Raw genomic sequence first — 15,291 nt, 5'->3', positions numbered from 1 at the left:
TGCAGGCACGTATTAACTTAGCGGTGCTTGTGCACTTTGCTTGGCAGTGGTTGGTTCACCATGATTTTTCCTCCAAGACTGGATGGCTGAATCATTTGAAAATTCAAAGCAACGAACAACTGGTAATAAATGTTCTTGTTTCTGCCCAAATCTCCTGGGCATACAGAAGTATTTCTATAAAAATAAAAGGAGCTCCACAAGCGTCCATATAATTCTTTAGATGTTTTTGAATCTCCAGTAATGAGAAGTGCAGAAAGGTTGGACAGGGAAATGATTTTTTAGCGCGTTTGGGAGAGACATTGGAGGCTGGTGGAGGCGGGCGAATGGGGATGTCGGAGAGGTGCTGCCCCCTCTGCCTGCCCTCCTGCTCCGAACACGCTCCTGTTGGGACTCTGTGTCGTTGGGCAGGCAGGATGGATATTTATTCCCTCGGAGAAAATTAATTTTCCCTTTTTACGCATATGCAAAATGATGGAGCAGATTTTAGTAAACTTTTCCAGTGAAATCCATATTTCAGCAGGGACAGTGTCCTCCCCAGAGGGACATTTTTCACAGTGCTCTGAGCCGAAGACAAGGGGTATCGCGGAGCACAACATTCACCGCCGAGCGAGTGCGATGCTCAGCTGACGTCAGGCAGAGCCCAGTGCATGGGCGTTCGTGTTGAATTACAGTCTGATTTCAAGAGCTTTGTATCCAAAATGGGACCTACGCTGGCAAAGCAGCTTTTTGTTTCCATTTTCCTCCTTCTATAATTCTCCTTCTTTAAGCACAGCTGCTTTAAATTTCCCCAGAAATACTTCTAAGCAAAAATATGAGAAATCAGAATTTGGGGTTAGCTTTATGCGCTTCCCTGGCAGTCTGTGCGGGTAAGGGGTGCTGAGCGCTCCTGAGCGCTCCGGGCGGACGGCACCGTTCTCGGGAGCCCCGGGACAGCAGGAGCCCAGCGTGTGGGTGAGCAGCAGTGCTCCCCTCTCCCGGACAGGCAGCCCTGCCTGTCACCAGCCCTGCCAGCACATGCCTAGTGGCTTGGCTGGAATATTTATGAGGAGGCTCTTTGAATTTTCCCCTTCCGTATCATTTATCTTCCCGGCAGGAGCCGTGCTTTAATTTGCCACCAGGAGTTTTTCCTGCCTTTTTGTCTTTTTTCTTTTTTTTTGGGTGAGAGACTGCTGTGCTAATTCCCCTTCCCCTTTTCGGTTGGCAGGATAGTTCATAACAAAAGAACAAAATTGGTTTCTCGTGCAGGAGTTCAGTAAAGTAAAAAGAAATGACTTTTTTTTTGGCTATTTGTATTGATTCTGTGACTAAACAACGTTTTTTTTGTGTGCAAGAAATATTCCTGTTGACTTACCGGGAGTGAAAAACCAAAGGCTTTAAGCTTCAGTCACATTTATTTATGTGTTTATTTATTTGAGAGCGTACTTTCTGCAAAACTGGTCTCGGTGCCCACAGAGCAGAGCGCCACTGGGTCTGCAGCAGCCCTTCCCAGCCAGGTCTTTGGGAGAAGTCCCCATGATTTTAATGGTGGGTAAGATGAGCCAAGCCTAGGTGTCCTGTTTTCAGCATTCCATGGGAATATTTCGATGAAATGATCTGTTTTCTGGGAAAGATCAGCACATGTGGATGAAGTCTCATGTTCCTCGCCACCATTAGCGTGTTCAACGTGACACCTGCTCCCGGGACTCGAGCCTCGCAAGCCCTGTGTCAGTTTTGCTGTTCTGTAAATCCTCTCCTGATGCTCATGCAGGGTAGTTTTTGATAAAGCCATTGCGTCTGGGTCTGAATTCCTGCAAGGAGAAGCTTGAAAAATACTGTAGCTGTTTGAACCACTATAGTGCCCAAAGCTAAGCAAAGGCTTCGATGCTTCTTGAAATCAATGTATTTATGACTTGGTTACATTTTTGATAACCACTTATGTTGAGGACTATGTTTATTTCATTTAAAGAAAATGACTGATTAGGAAGGGTTCAATGTCACAGGTTTTCTCTCTCTCTCTTTTTCTTTTTTTTTCCTTACTAACTCTGTTTTCTCCTGCAACCACTTCTGTTTCCTTCATGTTATTTACAGCAGGGTCAAACAGCTGTTCTGCAGCTTTGGAAGCAAAACATTTCCTGAGCATCTGTCACTCCACGACCTGGGAGATCTGATGCAGAGGAGGGACCAGGCTTCGCCGTGCTGCCTTGCGATGCCCTTCCATGGCGTCGATGATGCGGGAAGTCTACTAATGCCCTTGTTTTCCATTTGTTCTCTGACAGATGATCCAGGAGAGCAAGTTGCTTATTGAAACAGCAGACATCACTCATGACAAGATTGTGCAGTGTCAGAAAGCAGGTAACCTGTCTGTGCCGTGCTGCTCTCCGTGGAAGGGAGAAATGGGCTGCGGCCTTCTCACAGCTTGCAGCCCCTTTGAGCTCTATTTGCTGCCAGTTGTCCCCTTACATGCACAGCAGGCAAAGCCCCTGAAGCCCGTGGTGCTACCTGCTTCCCCTGCCCTTCGCCTTGACTGACTTTCCCATGGAGGTTTATTTCAGAGCTTGGAAACTGGTGCCAAGATAATTGTCTTGCATCATACTTAAAGCTGTGTTGATGTGTGTTATAGATACAAGTTCCACAGGCCCAAGCCAAAGCACGTGTGCTCAAATAAGCCAGTTACGTGGTCCTGGGGCAGCCCTGGGATGGACTTGCACGCACTAGTGGAATGGGAAGAGGTTTGGGAAGTGGCCAGCCCAGGTCTCTGCAGCTAAATATATCAGTTTGTGCATGTCAGAAACCACGCAGAATAAATTCATGCAGTGTATTTATTTAGGGGCTGCATTGCTGATTTAGATCTGTTTTAATGGGTACGTTTGTATGGCTGCACTTTCTGTAACCCGCAGCGAGCCGCTCAGGTCAGGAATGCACACGCTGCTGCATGCAGGGCTGGTTTGTGGGCATCCTCTTGCGAGACCATAACAAGCACAAATGCTGCCGTTTTTAATAAGCATTTTCAGATTTGGCAAGCAACACAGGCCACAGCCATTTGCTTCTATTAAATGTAAATAATGAATGAAACCGATGCTTTGTAGTGAGCTCTTTAGTTCATCGTTTTAATTAGAGGAAATCTGAAAGCGGTTTCAGCAGTAGCGTTTAGCTGAGTTCCGATGTGGTGCAGGAGCGGGCTGGGACCTGGCCCAGCCCTCTGCACTGGGGTCTCTGGAGGCAGCCCTGGGGCTGGCTGCGATCCCCAGGTGTCGGGATTTGGAGCAGAGCCCGGCCGCGCGTGCCAGGAGTGTGCGCAGGGTTCCCAGCACCATGCAAGCCCCACCATGAAGATCGATTTCTCAAGTCTGTTCTCTTTTTTCCTTAGGAAAGAGACATTTATCTTAGTGCATTAGAGGAGGGATAACCCTGGAACAGCTTGGGCTTGACCTCAGCTTATTTGCCTGAGTGGCCCTAGCTGCTTGGGAGTGATCTGGTGCAGCTTTGGCCTTGGTAAAGCACAGCTGAAGGGAACCTAGGCAACCACCTCCTCACCCACTGCAGCCTCGCGCGAGTGTTTGCATACACTGGGCGAGCCTTCCAGGGCTGTTGGGCTAATCGGACTCATAAAGGTTTTTATTTGATCCCGGATTTCCAGGATTCCCGTTTCCAGCTAAAGATTTGCAGGCTTTTGCCACAGAACCCTGCAACAGCAAGCAGTGATTCCCGGGCTTTGCTGAGCAGCCGCGGGCCGTTCCCAGGGCGGGCGCGGGGCGCCGCGAGGGCTCTGGGGCTGCTCGCGGCTCACGCACGGCTCCGCTTCCCAGGGATGGAGTTCCATGAAGAGCTGCATAACCTCGGCGCGAAGGAAGGCTTGAAGGGCAGGAAGCTAAGCAAAGCCATCGAAAGTTTTGCCTGGAATATCACGGTGCTGAAGGTAAGCAGAGAAAATGCCATGGGTTAACTCTATAAAACTTTTGCTCTTTCGGCTCACCTGTTGGTACTGTCTTACTAACATTAAAGCAACGTTTTGTTTTAATTGGACCTATAAACGACTCCCTCTTATGGAGATTTGTCAGATCTTTCTAACCAAGCCCTCCAGTCGAAAGCTGCCCAGGGGAGCCTGCCCAGGCCTGAGGAAGGTCCTGCCGAGAGATGGGCTGGTGGTTTGTGTGCAGAGACCTGGCTTCGGCTGCCTGCTCTGCCCCCCGCGCCTCGCGTGGGGCCTGTCCAAGGTCATGAAGCCTCGGGTGGAAGTGACTTAAACCATACACATCTGGTGCCAGGTAGTTGCTTTTGGCTGGCTCTGGGCCTTCAGAGGAGCCCGCTGAACAGAGTCCGTTTGAAGGGGATTTGGTGTTTGCTGTTCCCCAGGACAGCAGCTGCTCGGAAGGCTGTCAGGAAAACCACGGCAGAGTGTAGCTGCTGACCAGGTGTCTGGGATGTGTTTCCAAAGCAGAGCTCCATTGAAAATCTGGGAGGAGGAGGGTGGAAATGCCCGTGCCAGGGGATCTGGGTAGGCCCTCTGCCCACAAGGCTCTAGCTGCCGCCCTGTGCTGGCGAGGCGCAGCTGGCCGCGTACCTGCCTCTGGCCCAGCGGCCCGGGGGTGGCCAAAGGCGCCAAGGGCAGAGCCTGGTGCTGCCCAGGCAGGCAGGAGGGCCAAGATCTGCGTTTGCTCGGCCCCGGGGCCAAGCCCTCAAGGGGTTGGCCCTCAGCTGGCACCCAGTTTCCAACCTTGTTTCCCACCCTGCTCTGCTGGATCCCGCTCTGCTCCGTGATTCCTACTCCCTGCTGCCCGTTCCCAAGCAAGCCAGCTGAGGAGAGCTGAATTCCTATGAGTTTCCTCATGAAATGCATGCGTAAACATAGAACTCGGCGGTGGACGTAGCTCCAGCCTAGCAAAACACATGAGCCGGAGAGCAGGTGGGGGAGCCGCGTGCGGGCTGAGGAGGGCACGGGGAGCCCGGGGAGCGCGGGGCGGCGATGGGCGTTAATACAAACAGCTTCAGCCTTGCAGGCAACATAAGTGCCTCGCGCTCGGAGCCCCTCTGCATGGGACTGCAGTTACTCTGAACTTCTAAATATTTAGCTGCTTGTCAGGCGAGAAGCTCAGTCCCCCGACGGTGACCTGTGACTACTGAAGGTACGAGAGGAGCCTCAGGGGAGCGTTTCCCATGGAATGTAATTGCTGCCCTGCACACGCTGTAGATTTTAACCGAGCGTTATCAACATTTAATCAAGGTCAGGGAATAACTGACATGTTTCATTATTAAGCCACAACTTCTTCTCGTTCTTCTACAGGGAAGGTAGGTTGAGTGTTCTTTAGAATGGTAGCAGTGCCTGTGGTGACTACCCCTGGTATAAATCCATGGGAAGCACCTTCTCGTTCTGACTTGAGCCCAGTTCAGCCTTGATGTTCGGCAGCATCTGTATGTCTGATATGAGATAGTTGGTTGTTATTTTTTAGCTCTTTTTTCCCTTAGAAAGCACTGAATGTCAGTGGTGCAGCCAATGACAACCCTGTTTGCTGGCTGCAGCCCGCCGGAGTCCTCCGCCTGTCCAGTTGGGCCGTGGAGCATCCCTACCAGTATATTCCACTAAATGGTGGTGGAAACAGTGGTGTAAGAATAGAAGATACAGCCTGTGACATCAGCTGCTTTAAAGTAAAAGAGGTGGGAGAGAGGGGAGCAAAGCAAGTGTGGGAGAGCACGCCCTTGTGCGCGCGGGTGCCGCCGCGTCGTGCGGCGACAGGCACCCTTGCCTGCAGCGTTGTGTGCGGTGCCCACGAGCAGTAGCAGGTACTGCTTGGTGCTCCTGCTGTCGGGTGATTAATAGCCTTTTCCTAGGCTCGCGAAGCAAAGGCATATTTAATAAATGTATTTATTTATAAATATTCATTGAAATAGGTAAGCTTCGAATACAGAGAGAGCCTGTAATGAAAAATTGCTCCTGACAAAACCATTAAATAGTTATAGAGCTGAAGATTAAAGTGTATTTTATAAAAATTATAGCTGGGGGCATTCATGTTTTAAAATGCTCAGGGGTGCTTCTGTGAGGTGCTTAATGGAAATGAATCAAAATAATATGTTATATTTTTCCTTTTTAATATAAACTTAATTGCATATTAATAATACCCAGGAGAAGGCCAAAGTATTTGCTAGAACATAAAAATGTTAGTGAAAGCAGGGGCTTTATAACTGACAGTTATAGCGGCGGCTTATAGTGGCAATCTAACAAGTTAATGACATTGAGGCATATTATTAAAATGTCACATCATCTAATTTGGCACCACGGCAGAGAATAATGTCAGGCATCCGGTCAGCAATATGCAAGTGCACAAAGTAAACACAGCGGACAGAAGAGTCACATTCTCGTGTTCATCTTGCTTTCACACTTGGCCCCTTTCACCACAGCTTTTTTGACTGTTTCCAGTTTGGTATTTGTTTGAGTGCCTGTAAAATGCAAAGAGAGGAGAGGTTGTTGCATGTAAAATCTCCTGAGGATGCCTGTGGCCAGGAGCGGTGTTGGGCCTTGCTGCTCCTTGAGGAGTCACTCCTTGGGAGGGCCTGACCCTCTTCTGCTCTCCTCCTTGAGAAGGAAAGAGACCCAAATGTCTGAATCCGTTCTCTGCACTAAAATGTATTTATGCTTTTTTTTAATATTGTGCTGCTGCTCATGATAAGATTTCATTGCTGCTGCCAAAGAGTGTTTTTTCTCACCGTAGTTCCCAGCATCAGGGCACGCTGCTCCTTTTTGCACGCAGGACATCAAGTGGTTAAATTTCCAGGGATCGCTTCATCACCTGTCCATCAGTGCATCCACTAATTACCCTGCACTTAAATTAATGCTGATTAGATGTGTGCAGAGGGAAGTTGCTGAATGCAGAAGGCATGCAATTATTAAACCGCTAATGCGATTCCCTCTTGGAGGGAGTAATTAACACTGCTGTCTCTTCAGCCGGGCACGCAGACGGGCGAGCTGCGGCCTTCCTCGCTGGGCTTCGTTTGGCTTCCACTGCTGCCACGCGAGTGTCTCCGCAGGTATCGAGGGAGCAGAGGAGGAAGCTCCTATGATGTGGGTGTGATTGATACTATCTCTGGGAGAAGCGTTTTCCTGCGATGAAACTGTGCACAAAAGACAGTTCTGGAGGAGGACGACCACAAATGGAGCTGTTCCTTCATCACAGTCATTTGTGGCAGTGGGGCAGTCGCTCTCCCATTGCTGGGGAGACCTGCAGCACCCAGAGCTCTTCCTTGGGTGGCAGAGTCCCAGGTGCACCTCCTGCCAAAAGGAGGCTGTTTGGAGAGGTAAAACCAGGTTTCTGACAGATGCTGGCAGGCAGGCAGCCTGTGCTTGCCTGGTGTCACTTAAACTGAACTGAAGTTAGCATTGTCACAAGGCGTAATTTTTCTTTAGGGAGAAAAGCAGAATTTCTGACCAATGATTACTAAACAATTCAAAAATATCCCTGTGAGCAATGGTATGGCACACAGAAATGCTGCCCATCCTGGTGAAAACTAGCTCCATTGGTGGCCTTAATTTAAGGATTGTAATAATAAGCTCTGATGGGAGCGTTCTTGAAGGATGCTTTGCAGTACCGTGAGATGATCTTGCAGGTAGGATTTACTGGCGTGTCCTCACATCAGCCCTCTTCCCTGCTGTTAGGCAGGGGCCGTGGCTTTGCTGCTTGGCCTGCTGCAGAGTGGGCAGCAGAGCAACCTGGCATTAGCAGGATCGTTTTATGCAGTGCAGTGCAACTAGCAATATGTGCTGCTCCGTGTCAGGTAGTTACTGCCAAAGGATTTTCAGGGCACTTTACAGTATGTAGCTCTTAAATAAGAGCATGGTGAATTTGTGATGACCTGTAATGCCACCGTGCTGCATCATGCCGCTTGTTTCTGTCCTTACGTGTGACTATTGGGCTGTTTTTCCCTCCTGAAAGTATCCTCCTATCTTCCATCCCTCCTTTTGCAGCATAGCTCTGTGAACCTAAGTACTTCGATGCTCAGTCTCCGAAACTGAAAAATAGATGAAAAATAAATTATGGTGGCTTAGCAACAAATTCTTGTGATTTGCTGTCGCCTTGTGACAGTGGCTGGATAGTCCAGCAAGAGCAGTTTGTGCAGCTTGCAGAACTTGTGTTTGCATTTAAATGCTGACCCCGTAGGTGATCCATGTCTGTCTGTCTGCAGATCTCCCTAGAAAATCTATTTTGCATGTTGTTACCTAGAACATCTTTTTCCTAGAGGAAATGCCTTTTCACAGAGTAAAATGCCTTTTCTTCTTGCTAGCCCCCGTGTTTTTTGCCTTTCATTTGCTGATGCATTCAGGTGGTTGCTTCTGGCTCTCGAAGCTTGCTCTGTGTTGTGACTTGGCTCCTTTGGGGGTGGCTGGTGCTTTACTCTGAGGCTGGCTCTGCTGCAGCTGAGTGCGGGGGCTACCCGCTTTTTGGGGTGACAGATACCAGAAATGTATGAGGAAATGCAGAGCTGTTCTGGAGATTCACCTGGTTCAGGCTGATCGCAAGTGTTAGAGAAGTGAAAGATATTTGTCTTCAATGAGACCTTGTCTTAGCCCCTTTTTCTGGCGTTTCATTACAGTACGCCAATACCTCCCCAGCTCTCGAATGCCCTGTAAGCTGTGTGACCATAAAGTGATTAAGAGAGTTCAGGGGAGGATGGGGGAATGCAGAGAGCTGCTTCTCTGAGTGAACAACTAGGTGATCACCTGTGAAGAAGTTATTCAAAAGACTGAGCAGATACAAGGAGGAGATTGCAAACTCCTCGAGGGAGCAAATCTTTGGGGGAAAAGGAGCTATTTTTGCACGTACGTGTGCCTGGCAAGAGGCAAGTTTGCAAAGTGTAATGGTTAGACAAACCCCCAATAAAGGCTGAGCGGGATACCGTGGGCAGCTGGTCCCCGCTGCCGGAGGATTTGGCGGTGTGGAAAGGGGGTCAGTGTCCTCTCCCGTGCCTCAGGGAAGGCGGCGATGGTGCACGTGGGAGTTCAGCAGCTCCCGTCCCCTTCCCTGGCACGGGGCCCTTTCCGTCTCGCCGTGGATCGCGGAGCTGCCGTGCTCGGCGCCGCCGTTATCCAGTGGCACCCGCACGATGTGGAAGTCGGGATCTTTCTTTGTTGCAGCTCTGACACAACCTCAATTCAGATGAGTTCAAAGGGCTGTAGCGAAAGCGTAAGTTTCAGCAGAACATCACACTTTTTATCCTGTTTTTTTTTTTTTTTTTTTTTTGCTTTTATCCATCAGTAGCTGCATTAACATGGAAGGCAGGTGCCCTGCTGCCTCTCTGCCCCCTGGGGAGCGGCGTGCCGTGGCAGGGCGCGCGGGGACGGAGCGTTCCCGGGCTCCCGGCCTGCAGCCAGCGAGCCCCTTCCCAAACAGTGGGCGCCCCGGGCCCTCGCGCGGGTTGTCGCACCAGCTCCAAGGAGCTCCCTTCTCTCCAGGGCTATGGGCTAAGCAGTGCGGCATTTTCCATGTATGGAGATGACCACGGATGTGTTTTCCTTTGTGCTTGTTGGTGAGATTTGTCTGTATCAACTCAGGGCCCGTCTGTTGTTGAGAAAACTTCAGTTATCTCTCTGCACAACCTGGAGGATTGCTAATGTGCCTTAAATAATACATGAGAAGAGAGACTCAGTTGCAGCAGCATTTATTATTGAAAAGGCACGATACATTTTTAAATGCTTCCAGTTATGTTTTAACCTCCACTCTTTAGGAAATGCGCTTTATGACTGAGTTGTTTCTGCCGTGCCCACCTTGTGCCCGTCCGACGCTGGCTGTTGCTTCCCCGGCGCGCACGGCGCTGGGGCTGGCCGTGCCTGCCGGGCTGTTTCGGGTGCCTCGTGTTTCAAGTTGTTCCGTGTCACTGTGAATCAGCATCCCTTGTCTCTCCATGCAGAGCCGGGGAGCTGTGATTGCTCCAGAGCGAAGGAGATGCAGGCAGGGAACATGCCCTCAGCTTTCCTCTCAGACGGGCGCTTAGCGGTGTCACTTCAGTGCCCTGCCTGAGGCTGGATTCGCTGCAGGGGGGATTTTTACACCGAGTATCGTGTTCCTCCGCTGCTAAGACAGCTGCATGTGCCAACCCCAGCGCCCGCATCCCGCGGGGAGCGCTCCTGCTCGCGGCCGCAGCGCGTGGCGCCGGGAGCAGGCGTCGGAGACGGGCCGTGCGCGGAGGGCAGCCGGTGGGAGTGCCGCACACCCCTGCCACGTGGAGGCTGTATCTGAACACACACCTCGGGGTCTGTCAAGAGAGTTTACCGCCCGTCTCTGAAGAACGACCTCTGTGGTATATCTTGGGCTCGTCACAGCTGTCAGCAGCTCGGGTACTGTCTGCGGGTGCTCACAAGCGCTGTCAAGTTGGCTGCCCCTGTTGTCGTGCAAGTCCTGTGCCAACGTCTATAAAACCAATGTCTCTGAGGGAGAAACCGGTGTCTAAGTGAAGCTAATCCCATGCGGGAAGGAGCCCCCCGGCCATCAGCCAAACTTCCCTTCCTGCCTCCTTATATAAAAACGAGAAACGTTCATCCACACTGCTAACACGTTCTGAGGTCTGTGCTTGAAGAAATAAAGTCCTCTTTAGTTTAGTGGCAATATTGGTTTTTTTTTATGGTCTGGAGTCACCAGCTATAGCAGTCTGCTGAGTAAAGACTTCCGTGTTAGCATATATGGTTATTGGCAGTATGGATCTCCAGGGAGGGCTTGGACAGTGAACTGAAAGCCATGAACTACGTGGAACAAAGGGATTCCTTCCCTCTCCTTAGCAATGAGAGTAATGGAGAGAAAGTAAGCTGGGTCGGGTGCAGTGAAAAGCACCTGAAAAATGCATGTATTTCTGTGGACTCCTTTGGGGCAGCATGGGGATCCCTTCACATCATTACGAATCCAGAAAAGTGCCTCTGACTGACCATGCAAGAGAGAGATCACTAAGGAGTCCTTACAAAGCTGTTTCAAAAGAGGAGATTCCCTGAATTTTGCAGTCTTCTATCAAAAGGGAACTGGAAGTTGGGTTCAGATCCCTAACTTCAGGCGCCTGAACTTTGTCTTGGTTCTGACTTCTGCAGGCTGTTTTAAAGGATAACACAGGGACGCAGGTATCTTCAAAGAGCATTCCCAAAGCTAGCTGCCCTCAACGTGCCCTGGATGCCCGTGTCGCCTTCGTTTACTAGATACAGACCCGGCACTCCTGTTGGGAACCTGCAAGATGTGCAGGGCAGTATTCAACTGAGGTCCATCATCTGAGGCCATTGATCATACGCTTTGCTTTTTGAGACAGGAGATGCTTGAGGCCGTGCCCCGGCGCCGTGGGTCTGTGTTCTTTGGGCTGGGTTTGCACTCTCCCATGGGGAGGAAGGCGGGTGCACGGCCCTGGGCCCCGCTGGGCAGCTGCAGGTAGGTGGTGGCTTCGTTCAAAGGCTCCAAGCAGCATCAGGAGAGGGATCCTCCACTTCCAAAGGTGCTTCTGCTCTAGGTGATACATGATTCCCGCAGTATAGTCTCCTCTCCAAGCCCCACAGGTTGAGAGATGTGGAGACTCTACTAGGGTCCTCTGTACCATGTTTAAAAGCAGAGCTGAATTTTGCTAACAAGCTTCTTTTTTCTGTGGCATGGCATCACAGCCAGTTGGAAATTCTGCTTGGTCATTTTTCTGTCTGGGAGGAATTAATATGTAAATGAAGAGTATGGTGCCCCTCCTTGGCTGTTCTTCTTTGTGCTTGGTTTGCTTTGTCTTTCCCTTTTTATGTTTCATGGAAAGCTCCCACACTCGGTCACACTTATTTGTGACCCTTCCGCGTCCTCTTCCCTCACAGTGGCCTCGTTTCAGTAGCTCTCTGTCTCCTGGGTCAGCTCGCTGCTTATAGAAATACCCCTCTGCGTTTTCGTGCTTCATCTCACACCTGCAAGGTGTGATTCTCCCAAGGTAAATGCGGCTGCTGGTGCACAGGTCTCTCCAGCTCTGCACCACTCACTGACTTGAATTGCGCAGCCCTGTGCGTTGCTGCTGGGAGCGCCTGTGATGGGAGGGAAAAAAAAAAACAAAAAAAGGAACAAACCAGATCCCAGGAGGTCCCAGTTTCTGATGCGCTTGGTAGGTGTTTCGCTGTCAACGTTTGCATTGTGGACGCGGCGTGTCCCGCTCGGAGCGCTGCCGCGGGCAGGGGCAGCCAAGGAGGGCTGGCTCACCCCAGCCAGTCCCTTGGCTCGTGGCTGGCCTTGCCCGGGGGTTTCTGCGACCTGCAAGGTGTATCTTTTCCTGCAATTGGTCCTTCTGCTCAGAAAAAAATGAAATGCAATGAAAATGCCCTTTCTGCCTCATTTTCATCCTTTTTTTTTTTTTTTTTGTCTTTCCTGCTGCTCTCTGGCCTTTCCTGGAGTTACCAGCTGGTGCTGATGTAGTGGGAGAATGGGGTTCTGAGACTGGAAAAGTCTGAGACTGACAAATGCTTGGCCATACGGTTTTGATTTCCATTCCATGGCCATGCACTGAAAATAAATAACGGCACAATTTCTCCAGCAATATGGGCTCGTCTTTGTATTGACTCATGCACTCCTGGGCTTCCAACCCACCCTTTGATCTCAGACCTATCACTGGAAACGAGGCAGCCTCCTGGCACGAGGGGCTGACAGTGAGAGCCCATCTCTTTGTGCCTTTGCTGCAGACTGGCTGCTGGCTGCAGTGCCGCTGAGACGCACCGAGAGCTGAACTGCTCGGCCCGTTGCTAGCGCTGAATTAATGCCATTATTTCTGACGGTGGATTCCTGCTGCAGCACAGTTATGGGCGAGCAGTGTCCACTTTCATTGCTCTTGACAGCCTGATATAAGGTAATTTAATCTGAATACCCAGATGAGAGAGAAACAAGAGGCGTTTTAAAAAATGAAAGCAAAAGCCCACTTTTTTTTTATGAGAAAAATGCCAGTTTGAGGGAGTAGATTAGTAGCTGTGTAGTGCCATTGATTTGTGAGAGCCCATGGATTTCAGCAGAGCTCTGTTTATAGATCAGTAGGGAATGCTACAGGATGATTGCTTTTTCCACTTAGTTACTCGAGGAAATGCTTGATCTTGATTCCTTCTCAAACGCTGGTCTAGGGCCAGGAGGGCCGGGGAGGGCACTTGGCTGCTCCGCGGAGAGCCGGCCGCACGTGCCTTTCGCCTTGATTTTAATGAAATAAAATCCTACGAGGGAATTGCAGATACGCACCGTCCCTCAAGGTTGCCATGGCTGCGCAGGGAGCGAAATGCTCTCACTGGGAAGGCCAGCAGCCAGAATCTGTTTCCCTAAGGTTTGCTCTTTTGCTAATTGCCTGGTTTTCTTTGAGGTTCTGCTTATATCACAGAGCTGTTTGGCCGATTTCCGCTTCTCAGCCCGCCTTCAAAGTCTGTTTTTGTCTGCGTCGTGCAGAAGAAGATATTAATGGGGGTGTTGAGCCTTGCCTAGGGTAATGTCAGGATCCAGCAATGTCATTGCACCTCCCCAACAGCTGGAAAAGGAGGCAAAGATTGCTGTGGGTAATTCAAAGGGTGCTGCAGCAGCGTGGAGGCTGCGCACTGGACTCCTCTGTGCTCTGGGATGGCTGCTTATCTGTACAAGGAACAGTCACTAACCTCTCAAATTAGCCAAACCAATTCTGAATGCGTTAGGAGATCTGTTTAATCACTGTCTCAAATCCAGACATTTAGAGTAGGACCTTAATTGCAGGAAACGAGGCAGCCTCCTGGCACGAGGGGTTGACAGTATATTAATTTGCTTGTGGCCATGGTCAGGCATTAGACCAGAGCTGTGATCGAGATCTAGATTTAATCAGTGTTGCAAGTTGGGATCAATTTATTGATCTTTAAGGGACCTCTGGAGATCATGTGATCCCACTGCCCTGCTCAAGCAGGATCCTCTGGAGCAGGTTGTCCAGGAGTGTGTCCCAAGGAGTTTTGAGCTTCTTCAAGGATGGACACTTCACAACCCCTCTGGACAACATATCCTGGTGTTCAAAATCCATGCTTTTATTTATTCTATTATTTATTTATTGTTTTACTTTATTTTTATGACATCACCTGTTCCCTTTGCTGTGGTAGCTGAACACCTCCTGTAATTGCAGAAGTCTATCCCAAATCCTCTGGAAAGTGCTTGATTAATACACTGGAACCTGCTGAGCATGGGATCAAACTGGGGCCGGAAAGGGCTCTGCAGAGGGGCAAGTATCCAGATTCCTGCTTTTTTAAACAGCCTTTTATTCCTGTGTCCTTTCTTTGTTTCTTCTGCTGGGAAGTGAATTTTTCTTATAGGGCTACTTGGCAAGTAGATTTTGCCCCTCTTTCTCCTGTGGAGCAACTAATTTTCCCACTCCCATGTTTTTACTGTGCATTAAGGGATTATACACTTTTTGTACAATTTCTGCAGTAAATTTTTGCACTAACCTGAGTTATGGTCTTCATCATGGAAAATAAAGTAAAATCTCTTGACAAATGATATGCAGTAATAATGAAAAGGATTTTCTAAAGTCTGCGTTCATAAATAGTCTGTTTTGACCGCTGTTCTGAAACTGGTATACATAATAATCAAAGTCATATCAAAGCTTTGCCACGTTTACATTTGAAGAAGGCATGGAAAAGTATCTGCTTTTTGTGATAAATTTAACATAGCGGTTGCATTATTTTATTAACTATTCCCTCCTGAGGATTACATTCTCAAAGCAATGCGTGACCATTTAATTGTGTGCCTCCCCTATTAATATTAAACAGAATTAAATTCCCACTGCCACGCTTTGAAAAGGCACCCCTTGCTGTAAGTGCAGCCTCCACAGAGATTAGTGGAATAGCACAACGGGTCCCCGGCATTTTGCTTTTCAGAGTCGCTCAGCACTGATGACCCTGTGCGGCACTTTTACCAGTGCCTCATCCGAAATGTCGACGTTTGGTAATGTGAAGAGACGCGGCGCTTACGGTGGTTTTATTTGGTTGTGTCTGACATTTTCAGCCAGCCACTCATGGGTTTGTGAGTGATGATATTTCTGTGTTTTAAATAACGTAAAAGCTTATTTCCCTGAGAAAAAGTTAAGTGTGTATATATATACATATATACGCACACATATTCATGGATATATAATATCATTATATATGGGATTTCCCCCTGCACTGGTGGTGAAGGGAGGCTTTTGTGCTGGGCGATCCCCTTGCCTTCCAGGGCAGAGCTGTGGGCTTCAACGATCCCGTCCATCCCATGTTGTAACGCGGATGGAGCCTGCTGCCCGGGCTGGGGCTTTGGAGCTCTGCTCGAGACGGCCCGAGGAGCTGCTCAGGAAAAGCAAAGGATCGTTAAATAA

At 49.5% G+C, this 15,291-nt stretch overlaps 1 protein-coding gene across 1 annotated transcript in view; it reads left to right on the top strand.

Annotated features, from left to right (window-relative positions):
• Positions 1 to 15,291, top strand: part of PLCL1 (phospholipase C like 1 (inactive)) — a 109,989-nt gene that overhangs the window by 90,577 nt on the left and 4,121 nt on the right. The window contains 2 exon segments of the mRNA XM_088534727.1: positions 2,256 to 2,331; positions 3,786 to 3,895. Coding sequence (XP_088390853.1) covers positions 2,256 to 2,331; positions 3,786 to 3,895 — 186 coding nt within the window.

The sequence above is a fragment of the Tinamus guttatus genome, unplaced genomic scaffold (genome assembly GCF_059628265.1).
Source record: "Tinamus guttatus ecotype Peru unplaced genomic scaffold, ASM5962826v1 Tinamus_guttatus_pri_ptg000592l, whole genome shotgun sequence".
NCBI classification, from domain to species: domain Eukaryota; kingdom Metazoa; phylum Chordata; class Aves; order Tinamiformes; family Tinamidae; genus Tinamus; species Tinamus guttatus.
This window is presented reverse-complemented; position numbering and strand designations above follow the sequence as displayed.